Source organism: Trichomycterus rosablanca, chromosome 14 (genome assembly GCF_030014385.1).
Source record: "Trichomycterus rosablanca isolate fTriRos1 chromosome 14, fTriRos1.hap1, whole genome shotgun sequence".
Classification (NCBI taxonomy): Eukaryota; Metazoa; Chordata; class Actinopteri; order Siluriformes; family Trichomycteridae; genus Trichomycterus; species Trichomycterus rosablanca.
In genome coordinates, this window is record NC_086001.1 from 17,005,754 (window position 1) to 17,022,862 (window position 17,109).

General features: G+C 39.6%; 1 protein-coding gene across 1 annotated transcript in view; it reads left to right on the forward strand.

Moving 5' to 3' along the window:
• Nucleotides 1-17,109, forward strand: part of LOC134326144 (uncharacterized) — a 31,155-nt gene that overhangs the window by 7,604 nt on the left and 6,442 nt on the right. The window contains exons 4-6 of the mRNA XM_063008348.1: nucleotides 11,190-11,505; nucleotides 12,289-12,316; nucleotides 13,435-14,020. Of these exons, the coding sequence (XP_062864418.1) occupies nucleotides 11,190-11,505; nucleotides 12,289-12,316; nucleotides 13,435-14,020 (930 nt within the window). The remainder of the gene's footprint in view (nucleotides 1-11,189; nucleotides 11,506-12,288; nucleotides 12,317-13,434; nucleotides 14,021-17,109) is intronic.

The following is a 17,109-nucleotide window of genomic DNA, read 5'->3' on the forward strand; positions in this document are numbered from 1 at the left end:
TTGTTTATAGTTGAACTTTGTTTATAGTTGAACTTTGTTTACAGCTGAAATTTGTTTACAGCTGAAATTTGTTTATAGTTGAACTTTGTTTACAGTTGAACTTTGTTTATAGTTGAACTTTGTTTATAGTTGAATATTGTTTATAGTTGAACTTTGTTTACAGTTGAACTTTGTTTATTGTTGAACTTTGTTTATAGTTGAACTTTGTTTACAGGTGAACTTTGTTTTTAGTTGAACTTTTTTATATGTGAACTTTGTTTACAGTTGAACTTTGTTTATTGTTGATATTTGTTTATAGTTGAACTTTGTTTACAGGTGAACTTTGTTTATAGTTGAATAGTCTGTCTTTCTGTCTATTAGATCTTTAATAATGCAGTCAGCAGAAGAGGGAGACGTCACCCCCGTGGATCTACAACATGAAGAATTCCAGAAGAAAATAATACAAAAGGAGGATGATGATGATGATGATGATTTCTTCTGTAAGTAAATATACAGTAGAGGATGATGACACTTTTCCACCAGACAGTGAGGTACAGTACAGTGTCTGGATTTAAGTTTGAATCTAACTAGGATTTATTTATGATTAGGAACCAAACCCACAACCTTCAGTTTCCTCCAGTTGTTGAGATTCTTCTTCTCATATTGATGAATTTCAGGTGCAGTCACTTTAATCCCTGCAGAACTTGTGGCTTCTGTGGAACTGCTCTTCTCAGAGGACCAACAGTGTGGAGGTTTCCAGATGAAGCCTGTGAAGAAAGAAGAATCTGAAGATAAAGATGAACTCAGTAAGACTTGAGCAAAATCATTTCTCCTAATTTGGTCGTGTCTGAATATCTTGTAATATTTTAGTATTTTAGTGCATAAGTGAGCAGGTGAGTGAAATGAGGAGACAGAAGATAAAGAAGATTAAACAGATCATGCTGACTGTACCGTGTTTACACTAGTATATAATTACAGAGTAATGCCAGGTGAATACAAGTGGCTGAATGATTGGGTAATGAATGAGAAGAAATAAAGTCGAGTATATAAGCTGATATATTCAATATATACGTGACTGTTTGTGCTGATGGTCCTGGAGAGATGAGTCTGCACCTTCCATCCAGATCTTAACTCTCCTCATTTTTTTAGAAAGTGTTTCAGGCCTGAAATGCAGGAATGGATGTTTATTAATAAATGAAATGAAGTTGAGCAGATAAAAGATGAAACATCTCAGCTTCATCCTGCCTGACATCAAATAAAAGTCAAAGTCTGTGTTTATATTATTATTCACTTTTTCCATACTGTCCCAACTTTTTCTGATTTGTGGTTGTATTGTTATTATTATTATTATTAAATCTGCTGAAACCCTGTTTGAACAAAGGTTTATAGGTTGTGTTTTTGACAGATAGTATAGAAGTACGTGTCTGTTAGTTCTAACTGAAGTGCTTAATAAAGAAGTTGGTCGTTACTACCAACAATAACAAACTTATTTTTCTTCTTTCACAAAACAAAGAAATTTCAGGTGAAGGAACCTCGATCCCTGTGGAACACATCACCTCTGAGGATCACCTCACCCCAGAGTACCAACAGTGTGGAGGTTTCCAGATGAAGCCTGTGAAGAAGGAAGAACCTGAAGATAAAGATGAACTCAGTAAGATATTTTTTATCTTGAGTAAAATAAGATTTGGATTGAATAGAATCAGAGGAACCTGGGATGAAGCATCATACAGTGAAAGCTTGTATTGTGCTCATGCAGATCAGTGTGAGCAGGAAATGATGAATGCAGGATGAATCACATTACAGGACTTTAGCATCAGATCTCAGTTTAACAATTACTAACAGTATTTATTATTAATAATGTAAAAAATGTATTTGATTATTTATAATGTTATAAATGTATATTATTATTTATACTGTTATAAATGTATTTTATTATTTATAATGTTATAAATGTATTTGATTATTTATGTTATGAATGTATTTTATTATTTATAATGTTATAAATGTATTTGATTATTTATGTTATAAATGTATTTATTATTTATAATGTTATAAATGTATTTGATTAGTTATAATGTTATAAATGTATTTGATTATTTATAATGTTATTAATGTATTTGATTATTTATGTTTTAAATGTGTTTGATTATTTATAATGTTATAAATGTATTTGATTATTTATAATGTTATAAATGTGTTTGATTATCTATAATGTTATAAATGTATTTGATTATTTATAATGTTATAAATGTATTTATTATTTATAATGTTATAAATGTACAGGGGTTGGACAAAATAACTGAAACACCTGTCATTTTAGTGTGGGAGGTTTCATGGCTAAATTGGACCAGTCTGGTGGCCAATCTTCATTAATTGCACATTGCACCAGTAAGAGCAGAGTGTGAAAGTTCAATTAGCAGGGTAAGAGCACAGTTTTGCTCAAAATATTGCAATGCACACAACATTATGGGTGACATACCAGAGTTCAAAAGAGGACAAATTGTTGGTGCACGTCTTGCTGGCGCATCTGTGACCAAGACAGCAAGTCTTTGTGATGTATCAAGAGCCACGGTATCCAGGGTAATGTCAGCATACCACCAAGAAGGACAAACCACATCCAACAGGATTAACTGTGGACGCAAGAGGAAGCTGTCTGAAAGGGATGTTCGGGTGCTAACCCGGATTGTATCCAAAAAACATAAAACCACGGCTGCCCAAATCACGGCAGAATTAAATGTGCACCTCAACTCTCCTGTTTCCACCAGAACTGTCCGTCGGGAGCTCCACAGGGTCGATATACACGGCCGGGCTGCTATAGCCAAACCTTTGGTCACTCGTGCCAATGCCAAACGTCGGTTTCAATGGTGCAAGGAGCGCAAATCTTGGGCTGTGGACAATGTGAAACATGTATTGTTCTCTGATGAGTCCACCTTTACTGTTTTTCCCACATCCGGGAGAGTTACGGTGTGGAGAAGCCCCAAAGAAGCGTACCACCCAGACTGTTGCATGCCCAGAGTGAAGCATGGGGGTGGATCAGTGATGGTTTGGGCTGCCATATCATGGCATTCCCTTGGCCCAATACTTGTGCTAGATGGGCGCGTCACTGCCAAGGACTACCGAACCATTCTGGAGGACCATGTGCATCCAATGGCGGTGCCGTGTATCAGGATGACAATGCACCAATACACACAGCAAGACTGGTGAAAGATTGGTTTGATGAACATGAAAGTGAAGTTGAACATCTCCCATGGCCTGCACAGTCACCAGATCTAAATATTATTGAGCCACTTTGGGGTGTTTTGGAGAAGCGAGTCAGGAAACGTTTTCCTCCACCAGCATCACGTAGTGACCTGGCCACTATCCTGCAAGAAGAATGGCTTAAAATCCCTCTGACCACTGTGCAGGACTTGTATATGTCATTTCCAAGACGAATTGACGCTGTATTGGCCGCAAAAGGAGGCCCTACACCATACTAATAAATTATTGTGGTCTAAAACCAGGTGTTTCAGTTATTTTGTCCAACCCCTGTATATTATTATTTATAATGTTATAAATGTATTTGATTATTTATAATGTTATAAATGTATTTATTATTTATAATGTTATACATATATTTGATTATTTATAATGTTATAAATGTATTTGATTATTTATAATGTTATAAATGTATATTATTATTTATAATGTTATAAATGTATTTGATTATTTATAATGTTATAAATGTATTTATTATTTATAAAGATTTAAAAGTATATTTTTATTTATAATGTTATAAATGTATTTGATTATTTATAATGTTATAAATGTATTTGATTATTTATAATGTTATAAATGTATTTGATTATTTATAATGTTATAAATGTATTTATTATTTATAATGTTATAAATGTATTTGATTATTTATAATGTTATAAATGTATTTGATTATTTTTAGTGTTATAAATGTATTTGATTATTTATAGTGTTATAAATGTATTTGATTATGTATAATGTTATAAATGTAATTATTATTTATAATGTTATAAATGAATTTGATTATTTATAATGTTATAAATGTATTTGATTATTTATAATGGTATAAATGTATTTGATTATTTATAATGGTATAAATGTATTTGATTATTTATAATGGTATAAATGTATATGATTATGTATAATGTTATAAATGTATTTATTATTTATAATGTTATAAATTAATTTGATTATTTATAATGTTATAAATGTACAGCGCCATCTACCCAAAGGTTTAGAAACTTTAGCAGTATTAAGATGGTAGCGTTCAGCACATGTGCAAGTACAACAGAGCGCTTGTGGGGTGTAGACCACGATTACTTTTGCTACCAAGCAGATCACCATTCAGGAGGGTATATCAGTGCCAAAATACGAGCCAGTTTGTTCAGTAAAACTTTATAAGCCAACAGCAGCGAATAAACTTAAGAGTCACCTTAGATTACATGTTAACTTATATCTATCCATCCAGCTTAAATACCATAAACACTACGTACAAAACATGTGGAGCTATTCTTACTACAGTAAAACACACTGAACTGACTTTTAAAGTGAAGTTCGAAATGTTGTACAGAGATCGTTCCCATCTAGTGGTGCTAGATAAATTACAGCTTGTTGCTTGGGTACAGATTTGTGACATTATTATTAAATTGTTGATGTTGTGTTTGTTGTTATTTTTTAACTGTTCATGTTTTTAATTGTAAAACCATAAACAGCACCGTCTATAAATAAATGACTTAATAAATAAAATAAAATGAATAAATAAACCTTGTGCTTCCACTTGAGATTTTTGTTTAAGTGAACAATGTCTGAAATTTGATGAGCTTGATTAGTTTGTAATATGTGTTAAGATGATGAATTAACCTAAACACTTGCTTTTTAATTTTAAGTTTTTATTTATTTATTTTAGTTTCAATACATTGTGACACCGACAAGATTAAAAAAAAGTAAAAATAAAGTGTCCCAAGTGTTTTTGTAACGTGTTGTAGACCTGCAATGGTGACTATTTTGGGTATACAGGAAAGAAAACGCAGAATGCAGGTGATAATGTGTTATTTGGCAACCAGCACTGTAAATATTGGACAGAACACATGATGGGTTATTTTAACTTGTTGGGTTGTGCAGTTTAACCATTGTGCTGGATTAAATAAATGTAAGAAAATACAGCATTAAAGCATAATTTCAATAAAATAGGCTACAATTTAACACCATAATATAATACAATACAGTGACAGTAAGTCTGTGTCTGTTTCTGTTACTTATTCTGAATTGTGTTTGTTTGTAAACTGTGAATTAGTTCTTAATCTGGTCATGATGTTAGTGAATTAAACCTACATCGCTCTGATGGTCTGATCGATGAGCTGTCTGTTCTGATGTGTTGCTTAAGCCCGGCTAGCTCAGTCGGTAGAGCATGAGACTCTTAATCTCAGGGTCTTCATTTAACATCTACTGAAACCAAAAGAATGTTCTTCCACTTGTACAGTCAGTCCCCGGTGACTTATCAGGTGGCTGTTTGTGCTTGTAGGACTGTTGTTTACTGGATGTTATCAGTTACTTATTTCCACTATTCTGTGGGGCTACACATTGTTGTTGTGTCTCATATCCGTTTGATCAACAGGCAGGTTGTGCAATAAAAGTCACTCGTCCATGGGTGGGCTCGAACCACCAACCTTTCGGTTAATAGCCAAACGCGCTAACCGATTGCACCACAGATGTTTCATTGGATGGTACAGTTAAGCAGGGCAGTTAAGTTTGGCAAATTGAAATAACGGCATGTTTCTGACCTGAATGAGAGCAGCATTAAAAATAACTCACACTTGTCAGAGACAACGTTTGAAGCTCAGATCAATAGGACCTGCTTGTTAGAAAAGAATTACTTGTTTGTTAGTTTAAGTCCAAAAGTGGGTGTGGCCCGTACGGGGATCTAACCCGCGACCTTGGCATTATTAGCACCACGCTCTAACCAACTGAGCTAACCGGCCTATGTCCAAGGCCAGGGCATATACCCACATACCCGATTCTACACTGACAGCTCTTCAGTTATGGACCTGCCACATGGAAACGATGGAGAGCTTTACTGTTGGTCTCAAGTTCGTCTCGGCTGTAGGAGAGGAGACTTAATGAGTTAATTCAGTTTAAATATTAATAAAAAAAAACTTAATGATTTACCAGGTCGTTTGTTACAGTTTCCTTTCCAGTCGTACCTTCACACAAACCAAAACACTCAATCTGTAAAAGAAAGACACGTGCATGAAAGTGATGAGGTTCTAAAAATTTTCTAATGTTGCGCTCACTATTAAAAGTATGGGGGTGTACCTGTACCAAGGTGTGTCATGGTATGGGGGTGTGTCAGTACCAGTACCAAGGTGTGTCATGGTATGGGGGTGTGTCAGTACCAGTACCAGGGTGTGTCATGGTATGGGGGGGTGTCAGTACCAGGGTGTGTCATGGTATGGGGGTGTGGCAGTACCAGGGTGTGTCATGGTATGGGGGTGTGTCACTACCAGTATCAGGGTGTGTTATGGTATGGGGGTGTGTCAGTACCAGTACCAGGGTGTGTCATGGTATGGGGGTGTGTCAGTACCAGGGTGTGTCATGGTATGGGGGGGTGTCAGTACCAGGGTGTGTCATGGTATTGGGGTGTGTCAGTACCAGTACCAGGGTGTGTCATGGTATGGGGGTGTGTCAGTACCAGTACCAGGGTGTGTCATGGTATGAGGGTGTGTCAGTACCAGGGTGTGTCATGGTATGGGGGTGTGTCAGTACCAGGGTGTGTCATGGTATGGGGTGTGTCAGTACCAGTACCAGGGTGTGTCATGGTATGGGGGTGTGTCAGTACCAGTACCAGGGTGTGTCATGGTATGGGGTGTGTCAGTACCAGTACCAGGGTGTGTCATGGTATGGGGGTGTGTCAGTACTAGGGTGTGTCATGGTATGGGGGTGTGTCAGTACCAGGGTGTGTCACACACAAACTTATACCTAGGGTACCCTGTTACCCTCTGGACATGGAGAGAACATGCAAATTTCACCCGGTAATCAAACCCAGGATCCTCCAGAAGCCGTCCCACAGTGAAAATCAAGTCAGTATATGTGCAGTCACATGAATCCAGTCATGCCCATATATGGTAAAGGTAAATTCACTCTGCTCCCTCGGAACGCTGTGACATCACAATGTGGACCTGTGCTCTTCAGCAGCAGCATTTTGATTTTCTCCTCATTTACGATGGCTGCTTCTCTGAGACAGAGGTTTCTGCGTGTGCTGTGTTGCGGGGCGTCTCCCCGGGCGTCCTCCGGGGGCGACCCGGGTCACAAGGGTGGCACGAGGGCCCAGGAAGCGCTCCTGATGGAGGGGTTTCTGTTTAAGAGGACCAGGAGTGTGTTTAAAACCTGGAACAGGTCTGTACACTGATGCTTAGTGTATATATTAGGATTTATATATATACACTCAATATTATATATATACACTCAATATTACAGTGGGGCCAAAAAGTATTTAGTCAGCCACTGATTGTGCAGGTTCTCCTACTTAGAAAGATGAGAGAGGTCTGTAATTTTCATAGGTACACTTCAACTATGAGAGACAAAATGAGAAAAAAAAATCCAGGAAATCACATTGTAGGATTTTTAAAGAATTTATTTGTAAATTATGGTGGAAAAAAAGTATTTGGTCAATAACAAACAAGCAACGTTTTGGCTCTCACAGACCTGTAACTTCTTCTTTAAGAAGCTCTTCTGTCCTCCACTCGTTACCTGTATTAATGGCACCTGTTTGACATTGTTATCTGTATAAAAGACACCTGTCCACAGCCTCAAACAGTCAGACTCCAAACTCAACCATGGCCAAGACCAAAGAGCTGTCGAAGGACACCAGGAAGAAAATTGTAGACCTGCACCAGGCTGGGAAGAGTGAATCTACAATAGGCAAGCAGGTTGGTGTGAATAAATCAACTGTGGGAGCAATTGTAAGAAAATGGAAGACATACAAGACCATTGATAATCTTCGATCCCGTGGGGTCAAAATGATCATAAGAAAGGTGAGCAAAAATCCCAGAACTACACAGAGGGACCTGATGAATGACCTGCAGAGAGCTGGGACCAAAGTAACAAAGGGACCATCAGTATCACACTACGCTGAGAGGGACTCAAATTCTGCAGTGCCAGGCGTGTCCCCCTGCTTAAGCCAGTACATGTCCAGGCCCATCTGAAGTTTGCCAGAGAGCATATGGATGATCCAGAAGAGGATTGGGAGAATATCATGTGGTCAGATGAAACCAAAATGGAACTTTTTGGTAAAAACTCAACTTGTGTTTGGAGGAAGAAGAAGAACCCAAGAACACCATACCTACTGTGAAGCATGGGGGTGGAAACATCATGCTTTGGGGCTGTTTTTCTGCAAAGGGGACAGGACGACTGATCCATGTTAAGGGAAGAATGAACGGGGCCATGTATCGTGAGATTTTAAGCCAAAACCTCCTTCCATCAGTGAGAGCATTGAAGATGGAACGTGGCTGGGTCTTCCAGCATGACAATGATCCCAAACACACCGCTCGGGCAACGAAGGAGTGGCTCCGTAAAAAGCATTTCAAGGTCCTGGAGTGGCCTAGCCAGTCTCCAGACCTCAACCCCATAGAAAATTTGTGGAGTCTGTGTTGCCCAGCAACAGCCCCAAAACATCACTGCTCTAGAGGATATCTGCATGGAGGAATGGGCCAAAATACCAGCTACAGTGTGTGCAAACCTGGTGAAGACTAAAAATCCTACAATGTGATTTCCTGGATTTTTTTTCTCATTTTGTCTCTCATAGTTGAAGTGTACCTATGATGAAAATTACAGACCTCTCTCATCTTTCTAAGTAGGAGAACTTGCACAATCAGTGGCTGACTAAATACTTTTTGACCGTACTGTATATACAGTATATATACACTTAATATTATATATACACTCAATATTATATATATACACTTAATATTATATATATACACTCAATATTATATATATACACTTAATATTTTATATATTTATATTGATGCAGGCGGTGGTTCATCATACAAAACGATCAACTTCTCTACAAGAAGAGGTTTAAGGTAGGTCACATGACTTTACATGATCTGAATCAGCTCTGTGAAATACCCATAATGCACAGCGGCCGTACGTTCCTCATAATTTGGGCGCATCACAGCAGACTTCTGTGCTAGGCTGTGTCCCAAACCGCCCCCTGTCGTGTTTAAGTCTGGGACGATTTCACCGGTGTTTATATCATCGACTTTATAAATAAAAAGGTTTTATGTTCTATTCCCCCAGCATGACTTCACGGTGCTGGCTGAAGACCTGCAGCGCTGTTCGGTCCAGAGCTGCGAGGACGCCGGGCGACGCTTCTGCTTCCGGGTGGTCACGCCCACAAGGTAAGTCCAGATCTATAATCATCAGAGACAGACATACAGATAATCAATAAACAGACAGATAGATGATCAATAGACAGACAGACAGATGATCAATAGACAGACAAATGATTAATAAACAGACAGGCAATAAATAGATAGACAAGATAATTGATAGACAGACAGACAGACTAATAGAAAGACAGACAGATATATAGATGATCAATAGACAGACAGACAGATAGATGCTAGATAGACATGTAGCGGGTGGCCCTGTCGTTGGGGGCAGTGTTGAGTCCTGGTGAGAGTATAAAGCCAACGAGTAAAAAGTGATGGCGGATACCACGCTCTGCTGAGGGTAGTAGGTGAGACGCCGAGAGTACCAGGTACTTGGATGTGGTGGCCAGTTGTGGTGAACGTTTTCTACAGAGTGTGTGTGCGTGACGCAACTAGCAGTGGATATACTTCATATTGCCTCGTGTTAATTCGGAGTGAAGTGAATACGACTGGGACTCGTTTGTTTTAGTGCACCAATGAACTGTAACATTAAAGGCATTTAAACAGCGATTAAGAGGGCTGGAGTGAATGTAGAGCATCAGCCGCTGTTCTTTTCTGCCAGTTTTCTTTGTTTTATGTGTGTGTTTTCTTTTGTATTTTGTAATTTTTATACGTAGGTAACCACATTTTTAATGTGGTTCTTTTAAAATTGTACTAGTGTAAAGCCACTTCCAGAGGAGTAAGCGGCTCCAGTAATAGTCTTACCCCAGCCAGACTAGTTTTAAAGCGTGTGGGAATTGTTCACTATAATTACATTGAATGTCCAATTGTGTAGTGGTCTTGCAGTGTTGGACTTAAAGGTTGAAGTGTAATGTAATACTTTGTGATTGGAGTGTATTTTGGGTACTCGATATGGTTAGTAATAGTATAGTACACATTAATAGTTCTGGCTAGAGGTGGACTACTGGGGTTGCTTTTATACACTAAATTATTAATACTAATCCAAGTGGCGATCTTATTGTTTTTAGTACGCTTTGCTACTTAGTGTTATAATAAAGAACGTCATATTGATTTTTCTTTGTGACGGTGTATTTATTGGTTTGGACTGGAGTTCCCCTTATCTCCAGGTTTAAACTAAGGGGTGGCGTTGTCGGTTAATTTTATTTCTGGGATAGCCGTGCTACAATCTGGCGTTTGTCGGCAGGATTACGTGCGTGCTAATATTTTTTTTCCTTGTTTGATGTTAGTTATTTATTTTGTTGTTTTCTTTTTGGAAGTGGCTAAGTTTTATTTTTAAGGTTGTGTATATTTTGTTTGGCAGAAAAGAACAGTGGTTGACAAATAGGGGATCCAATGGAGGAAGAGATGGAACGACTACGGCAACAAGTGTTGCAGTTACAGACTGAAAATGCTCGTCTCGCTAGAGACCCTGTGCCAGGACCCTCACAGCGAGTTGAACGATCACCGAAGCGGTGGGACAGACTGTGTATATCACTAGAGAACGTAAATGTTCAGTGTTTTCTGGAAAGGGCCCTGTAGTGGTCGAAGATTGGGTTGGGGAAGTTAGACATTGTATTTCTGCACGTAATATGTCTAGTGGTGAAAGTGCTATTTTTATTTATGATCATTTGGAAGGTGAAGCTCGTACAGAAATTAAGTATAGGTCAGAAGAAGTTAGAAATAATGCAGAAAAAATTTTAGAGGTCCTTTTAGAGGTTTATGGATGTTCACAGTCTTATGTGGTTCTTCAACAGCAATTTTTTGATAGAAGACAGAAAGAGGGTGAGTCCTTGTATGAATTTTCCCATGCTCTCATGGCTTTGCTAGACAAGGTACAGAAAGCTAACTCTACGGCTGTGGCGGATTATCAGGTTGTCTTAAGAGATCAGTTCTGTGAAAATGTACGTGATCTTATGTTGCGTAGAGAGTTGAAACGCTTAATACGTGGTGATCCGTCTTTGTCCATGTTAAAAGTACGCCAAGAGGCCATTCGTTGGGTAGAGGAGGGACCGTTTAGGGCCCCAGTTGTGCGTGGTCCCCCACGTGTGTGTGAAGCTTCAGCCTCTGCTACATGTGAAGGTGTTTATACCACTCAAACCGAGCTTTCAGAGTTAAGAGACCTGGTTTTGAAACAGCAGGCTCAGTTAGATCTGATAGTCCGGTCTCTCAGGCCCTCCGGAGGACCTCCAAGTGAACCCAGAGCAGGGCGTGTGTTACTTCCCCGTACATCTAATGGAAGACCTATTTGTCTTAAGTGTAACCAGCCAGGTCATATAGCCAGACATTGTCGGCCTGCTAGAGTACCGCCACAGTCTTGTACTGACAGGGATGTTGTTGGTTCCAATGTGTCGGAAAACTGACACCCCCCACCGTGCAGAGTCACGCGGTGGGAGGGGTTGGTGGCGACTCTAGCATAGACATTTACCAGTGTCTAGTAGGTTTTTGTCCTACAATAGACATTCTAGTGGGGGGTGTTAAAGTTCCCTGCTTAGTTGACACTGGTTCTATGGTGACAACATTAACAAATACGTTTTTTCATGAACGTTTTGCTATGGCAGAGAAGGAGAAACTTCGTAAGTGTGAATGGCTTGGGTTAAAGGCTGCTAATGGGCTCGATATTCTGTATAGTGGTTACTTGGAACTTGATGTAGAAGTTATGGGAAAATATATTCCAAATCGGGGTATATTGATTGTTGATGATCCAGCCAGTCCTGATGTTCAGTGCAAAAAGAGCATGATCCCTGGGGTTTTGGGAATGAATGTCATTGGGGAGTGTTATAGAAAATTGTTTAAAGAACATGGTACAGCTTTGTTTCAGACTCCCCCAGTGCAGTCGGCGGCCCCGGCACTCCAGCGTGCACTGCGCCATTGCCAGCAGATGGAGGCTATAGTACAAGCTGATGGCCCGAATAAGGTGCGAGTGCAGAGCAAGAATCCGTTTCGCATTCCAGCAGGTACGATGGTTTTGACTCCTGTTACATGCCCCCAGCTTTACTGTGTTACTAGTATGCAGTTTTTGTTGGAGCCTTTGAATCCACAGGAAGGTAGTTTACCTGATGGTATTTTAGTTTCCCCATCTCTGGTGCACTTTGAGAGAGGTACAGCCTATGTTCCGGTTTTTAATGTGGGACGTAGTGATGTGTGGCTGGTTCCTCGTCGTGTTCTTGGTACTATGCAGTTAGTTGACCTTGTAAGGGACCATGCTCCTGTAGATGTCCCATTAGGAGCAGATGGTAGGTTCTGTGTAGCTTCAGTGCTTGCTCATAATGTGGTGCCTGCATGCGTAGATTTTAACTCGCTAAAGCTTTCATCATTTGAGTACTTGTCTCCAGGAGAAGCTGCACAAGCAGAGGCATTACTGAATAAGTACCACATGGTTTTTGCTAAAGACGAAGGTGACCTTGGCTGTACCAGTTTGATAAGTCATGAGATTCCGTTGCTGGATAACATTCCAGTTCGCCAACCTTATCGACGCATACCACCTTCACAGTATGAGGCTGTTAAAGCCCATATTAAGCAGCTCCTCGATAGTCAAGTCATAAGAGAAAGCAGTAGTCCTTATGCCTCTCCTATTGTGTTAGTTCAAAAGAAAGATGGAAGTATTCGGATGTGTGTTGATTACCGCCAGCTTAATGCTAAAACTCGTAAAGATGCTTATCCCTTACCCCGGATTGAAGAATCTTTGGATGCACTCACAGGGGCTAAGTGGTTTTCAACTTTAGATTTAGCTAGTGGGTATAACCAAGTGCCTGTGGCAGAGGGGGATCGGGCGAAGACTGCCTTTTGTACCCCATTTGGGTTGTTCGAATTTAATCGGATGCCCTTTGGGCTTTGTAATGCACCTGGCACATTCCAGCGGTTAATGGAGCGGATGTTTGGGGATGAACGATATCAATCTGTACTACTTTATTTAGATGACGTTATTGTCTTCTCCAGTAATGTTCAGCAACATCTTGAGAGGCTTGAGACTGTATTTTCTCGTTTTAAACAACAGGGCCTTAAAGTGAAGTTAGAAAAGTGCTGTTTCTTTCAGAGAGAAGTGAAATATCTGGGGCATGTGGTTTCTGGGCAGGGTGTATCAACAGACCCAGACAAAGTGGCAGCTGTGCGGGATTGGAGAAGACCTACTTGTTTGGCGGAATTGCGTTCATTGCTTGGGTTTGCCAGTTATTATCGTAGATTTGTGGATGGGTTTGCTAACATGGCAGCACCCCTGCACCGCCTTGTTAGCCAGTTGGTTGGGACCCGGAAAAAGGGTAAAACCCCTAATATTCCACTCGTAGATAGATGGGACTTGGAATGGGAAGAAGCCTTTGAGCGGTTGAAGACCGCTTTGATTTCAGCGCCGGTTTTGGCATATGCTGATTTTCAGAAGCCCTTTATCCTTGAGATTGATGCCAGTCATTGTGGGCTTGGAGCAGTGCTCTCACAGGAGCAGGAGGGGCAACGGAGGCCAGTTGCCTTTGCAAGCAGAAGTCTTAAGCCCACAGAACGGAATATGAATAATTATAGCTCCATGAAGTTGGAATTTGTAGCATTGAAATGGGCAGTTACTGAAAAGTTCCGTAAATATTTGCTTGGGAACTTTTGTGTGGTTTATACCGATAATAATCCACTCAGTTATTATCAGACAGCTAAGTTGGGAGCGGTCGAACAACGTTGGGCCTCTGAGTTGGCCTCTTTTAATTTGGATGTGCGGTACCGGCCTGGAAGAGTCAACACAAATGCTGACGCATTGTCGCGCCAGCAGGTGGATCATGTGCATTCAGAGACACCAGTACAGGCCCCAACGTTGGAAACGGCCTTTGCAGTAGGATCATGTCCAAATCAGGGGGCGACTCAAGTTGAAATTGTAGCGCTTCCAGGGCGCTCCCGGGCGGATCTGGCCATATTGCAAGCTCAAGACCTAGTTATCGGCCCTGTTTTGGAGTTGTGGAGAAGTGTCAAGTCAAGTCAAGTCAACTTTATTTATATAGCGCTTTTTACAATAGACATTGTCTCAAAGCAACTTTACAAAATCCAGGACCAACAGATACAAAAACCCCTGTTGAGCAAGCCGAGGGCGACTGTGGCAAGGAAAAACTCCCTGAAAATTACAGGAAGAAACCTTGAGAGGAACCAGACTCAGCAGGGCCCATCCTTCATGGGTGGCCTGGAGGATACTTTAAATAAATACACGATTTACACAAATCATACAAACACAGAATTAAATGATCTAAAAGTCATAACTGGTAATAAATAGATAAATAAACAATTAAATAATAATAGTTGTTATCCGCTCTAGTCTTCAATAAAGTCTGTAGTGATTTCTTGTCGTTGCAATTACTCCAGACCCGTCACATCTGACAGGAGAAGCATCGTTGTCCCGGCAGTCTCGACTTCAATCCTTAACCTCGGCGGGTGAACAGGTTTCCATCAGAATGCCCTCGGGGTAAAACAACAGAGAATGTAGTCAATAATGTACAATGCTGGTTGACAAACAGTTTTACAGAGAGTTTTAGACTCCGGCAGCCCTAATTATTACAGCATAACTAAAAGGGAGAGCGAGCAGGTAACTAGGTCATGAAGGCTTTCACAGGACATCAGCGCCCATCTCCCCACCGTCACCAAACCTGAGTGATCGGACAAGAGAGGCAGAACGACAGCAACCCAACATCCCTGATCACCACAAGTTTCTATGACCAAGAACCCCCAAGCTCTGCGCCTTTGTCTATACTAATCAAAAGCCTGAGAAAATAAATATGTTTTCAGTCTAGACTTAAACATTGAGACTGTGTCCGAATCCCGAATAGAGGCAGGAAGATTATTCCAGAGTTGTGGAGCTTTGTAGGAAAACGCTCTTCCACCAGCCGTGATCTTTTTAATTTTAGGAACTATAAGTAACCCTGCATCTTGTGAACGAAGTGGACGCGCTGGGTTGTAGTGATTAATAAGTTCACTCAGATACTGTGGAGCCAGACCATGTAGCGCTTTATAAGTTAGTAAAAGTATTTTGTAATCAATGCGAAATTTAACTGGCAGCCAGTGTAGAGATGATAGAACAGGAGTAATATGGTCAAATTTTTTAGTTCTAGTTAGCACTCGAGCTGCTGCATTTTGAACTAACTGGAGTTTGTTTAAGGATCTACCAGAGCATCCAGTTAGAAGAGCATTACAATAATCTAACCGAGAAGTTATAAACGCATGGATCAGTTTTTCGGCGTCATTAACAGATAGTATATTTCTTATTTTAGAAATGTTACGCAAATGATAGAAAGCAACTCTAGTAATATTATTAACGTGTGTATCAAATGAGAGATCTGAATCTATTGTGACACCTAAGTTTTTTACATCTGGGCTGGGAGTAACAGAGAACGTGTTTAAGTTTAGCACCAGGTTAGACAACTTGTCTCTTGCAGCTTTAGAGCCAACAAGTAAAACCTCTGTTTTATCTGAATTAAGTAAAAGAAAATTACACGACATCCAGTTTTTTATGTCGTTTACACAATCTTCTATCTTACTGATTGTGTCAGTATCATTTGGTTTGGCTGATATATACAGCTGTGTGTCATCTGCATAGCAGTGAAAGTTTATGCCATGTTTATGAATAATTTCACCTAGTGGAAGCATATAGAGTGTAAATAATAGCGGTCCCAGTACCGACCCCTGTGGAACACCATACTTTACTTTTGTAGTTTCCGAGCATTTATTATTTACATAAACGAATTGAGAGCGGTCAGTCAGATATGATTTAAACCAAGAGAGTGCGAGTCCTTTAACACCTACTGTATTTTCTAGCCTCTCCAGTAAAATGTTATGATCGACCGTATCAAACGCTGCGCTAAGATCTAATAGAACAAGAAAAGAGACACATCCATTATCAGAAGACATTAACAACTCGTTAACTACTCTAATTAATGCGGTTTCGGTACTATGATTGGGTCTAAATCCTGATTGAAATTTTTCATGAATACAATTTTCATTCAAATAAGAACATAACTGTTTGGAAACTACTTTTTCTAATATCTTAGAGACAAAAGGAAGGTTTGAAATTGGCCTATAATTAGCTAGTACATGTGGATCAAGATTAGGTTTTTTAATCAGTGGTTTAATAACAGCACTTTTAAACAATTTAGGTACATATCCAAGGCTAAGGGATGCATTGATTAATGTAAGCAGGGGCTCTACAACAGCTGGGAGTAAATCTTTAAGTAAACGAGTTGGAACAGGATCGAGTATACACGATGATGACTTCGATGATTTAATCAACACAGTTAGTTCATTTTGGGAGATTGGATTAAAGGAATTTAGTTGGATTAACTCGTTACTATTATCACCACTGTTATCACCAATGCTGCTCGGAGTGAGTCCATACTTAACATTGGCAGGTGACACACTCTGACTCTGAAGTCGTATTTTTTCTATCTTGTCATTAAAGAATTTTAAAAAATCATCGCTGGTACAGTCAGGCGATATATTAGATTCAGTTTCATTAACGTTTTTAGTTAATTTGGACACTGTCTCAAAAAGGAATCTGGGATTGTTTTTATTTTTCTCTATTAGGGATGAATAATATAAAGATTTAGCTTTTATAAGTGCATGTTTATACTCAGTTAGAGCATCTTTCCAAGCAATCTTATACACTTCTAGTGTAGTGTGACGCCACTTGCGTTCTAATTTTCGTGCTGCTTGTTTAAGTGCGCATGTGTGGTCATTGTACCAAGGAGCAAGTTTTTTCTCCTTAATCAGTTTAGTTTTGAGTGGGGCT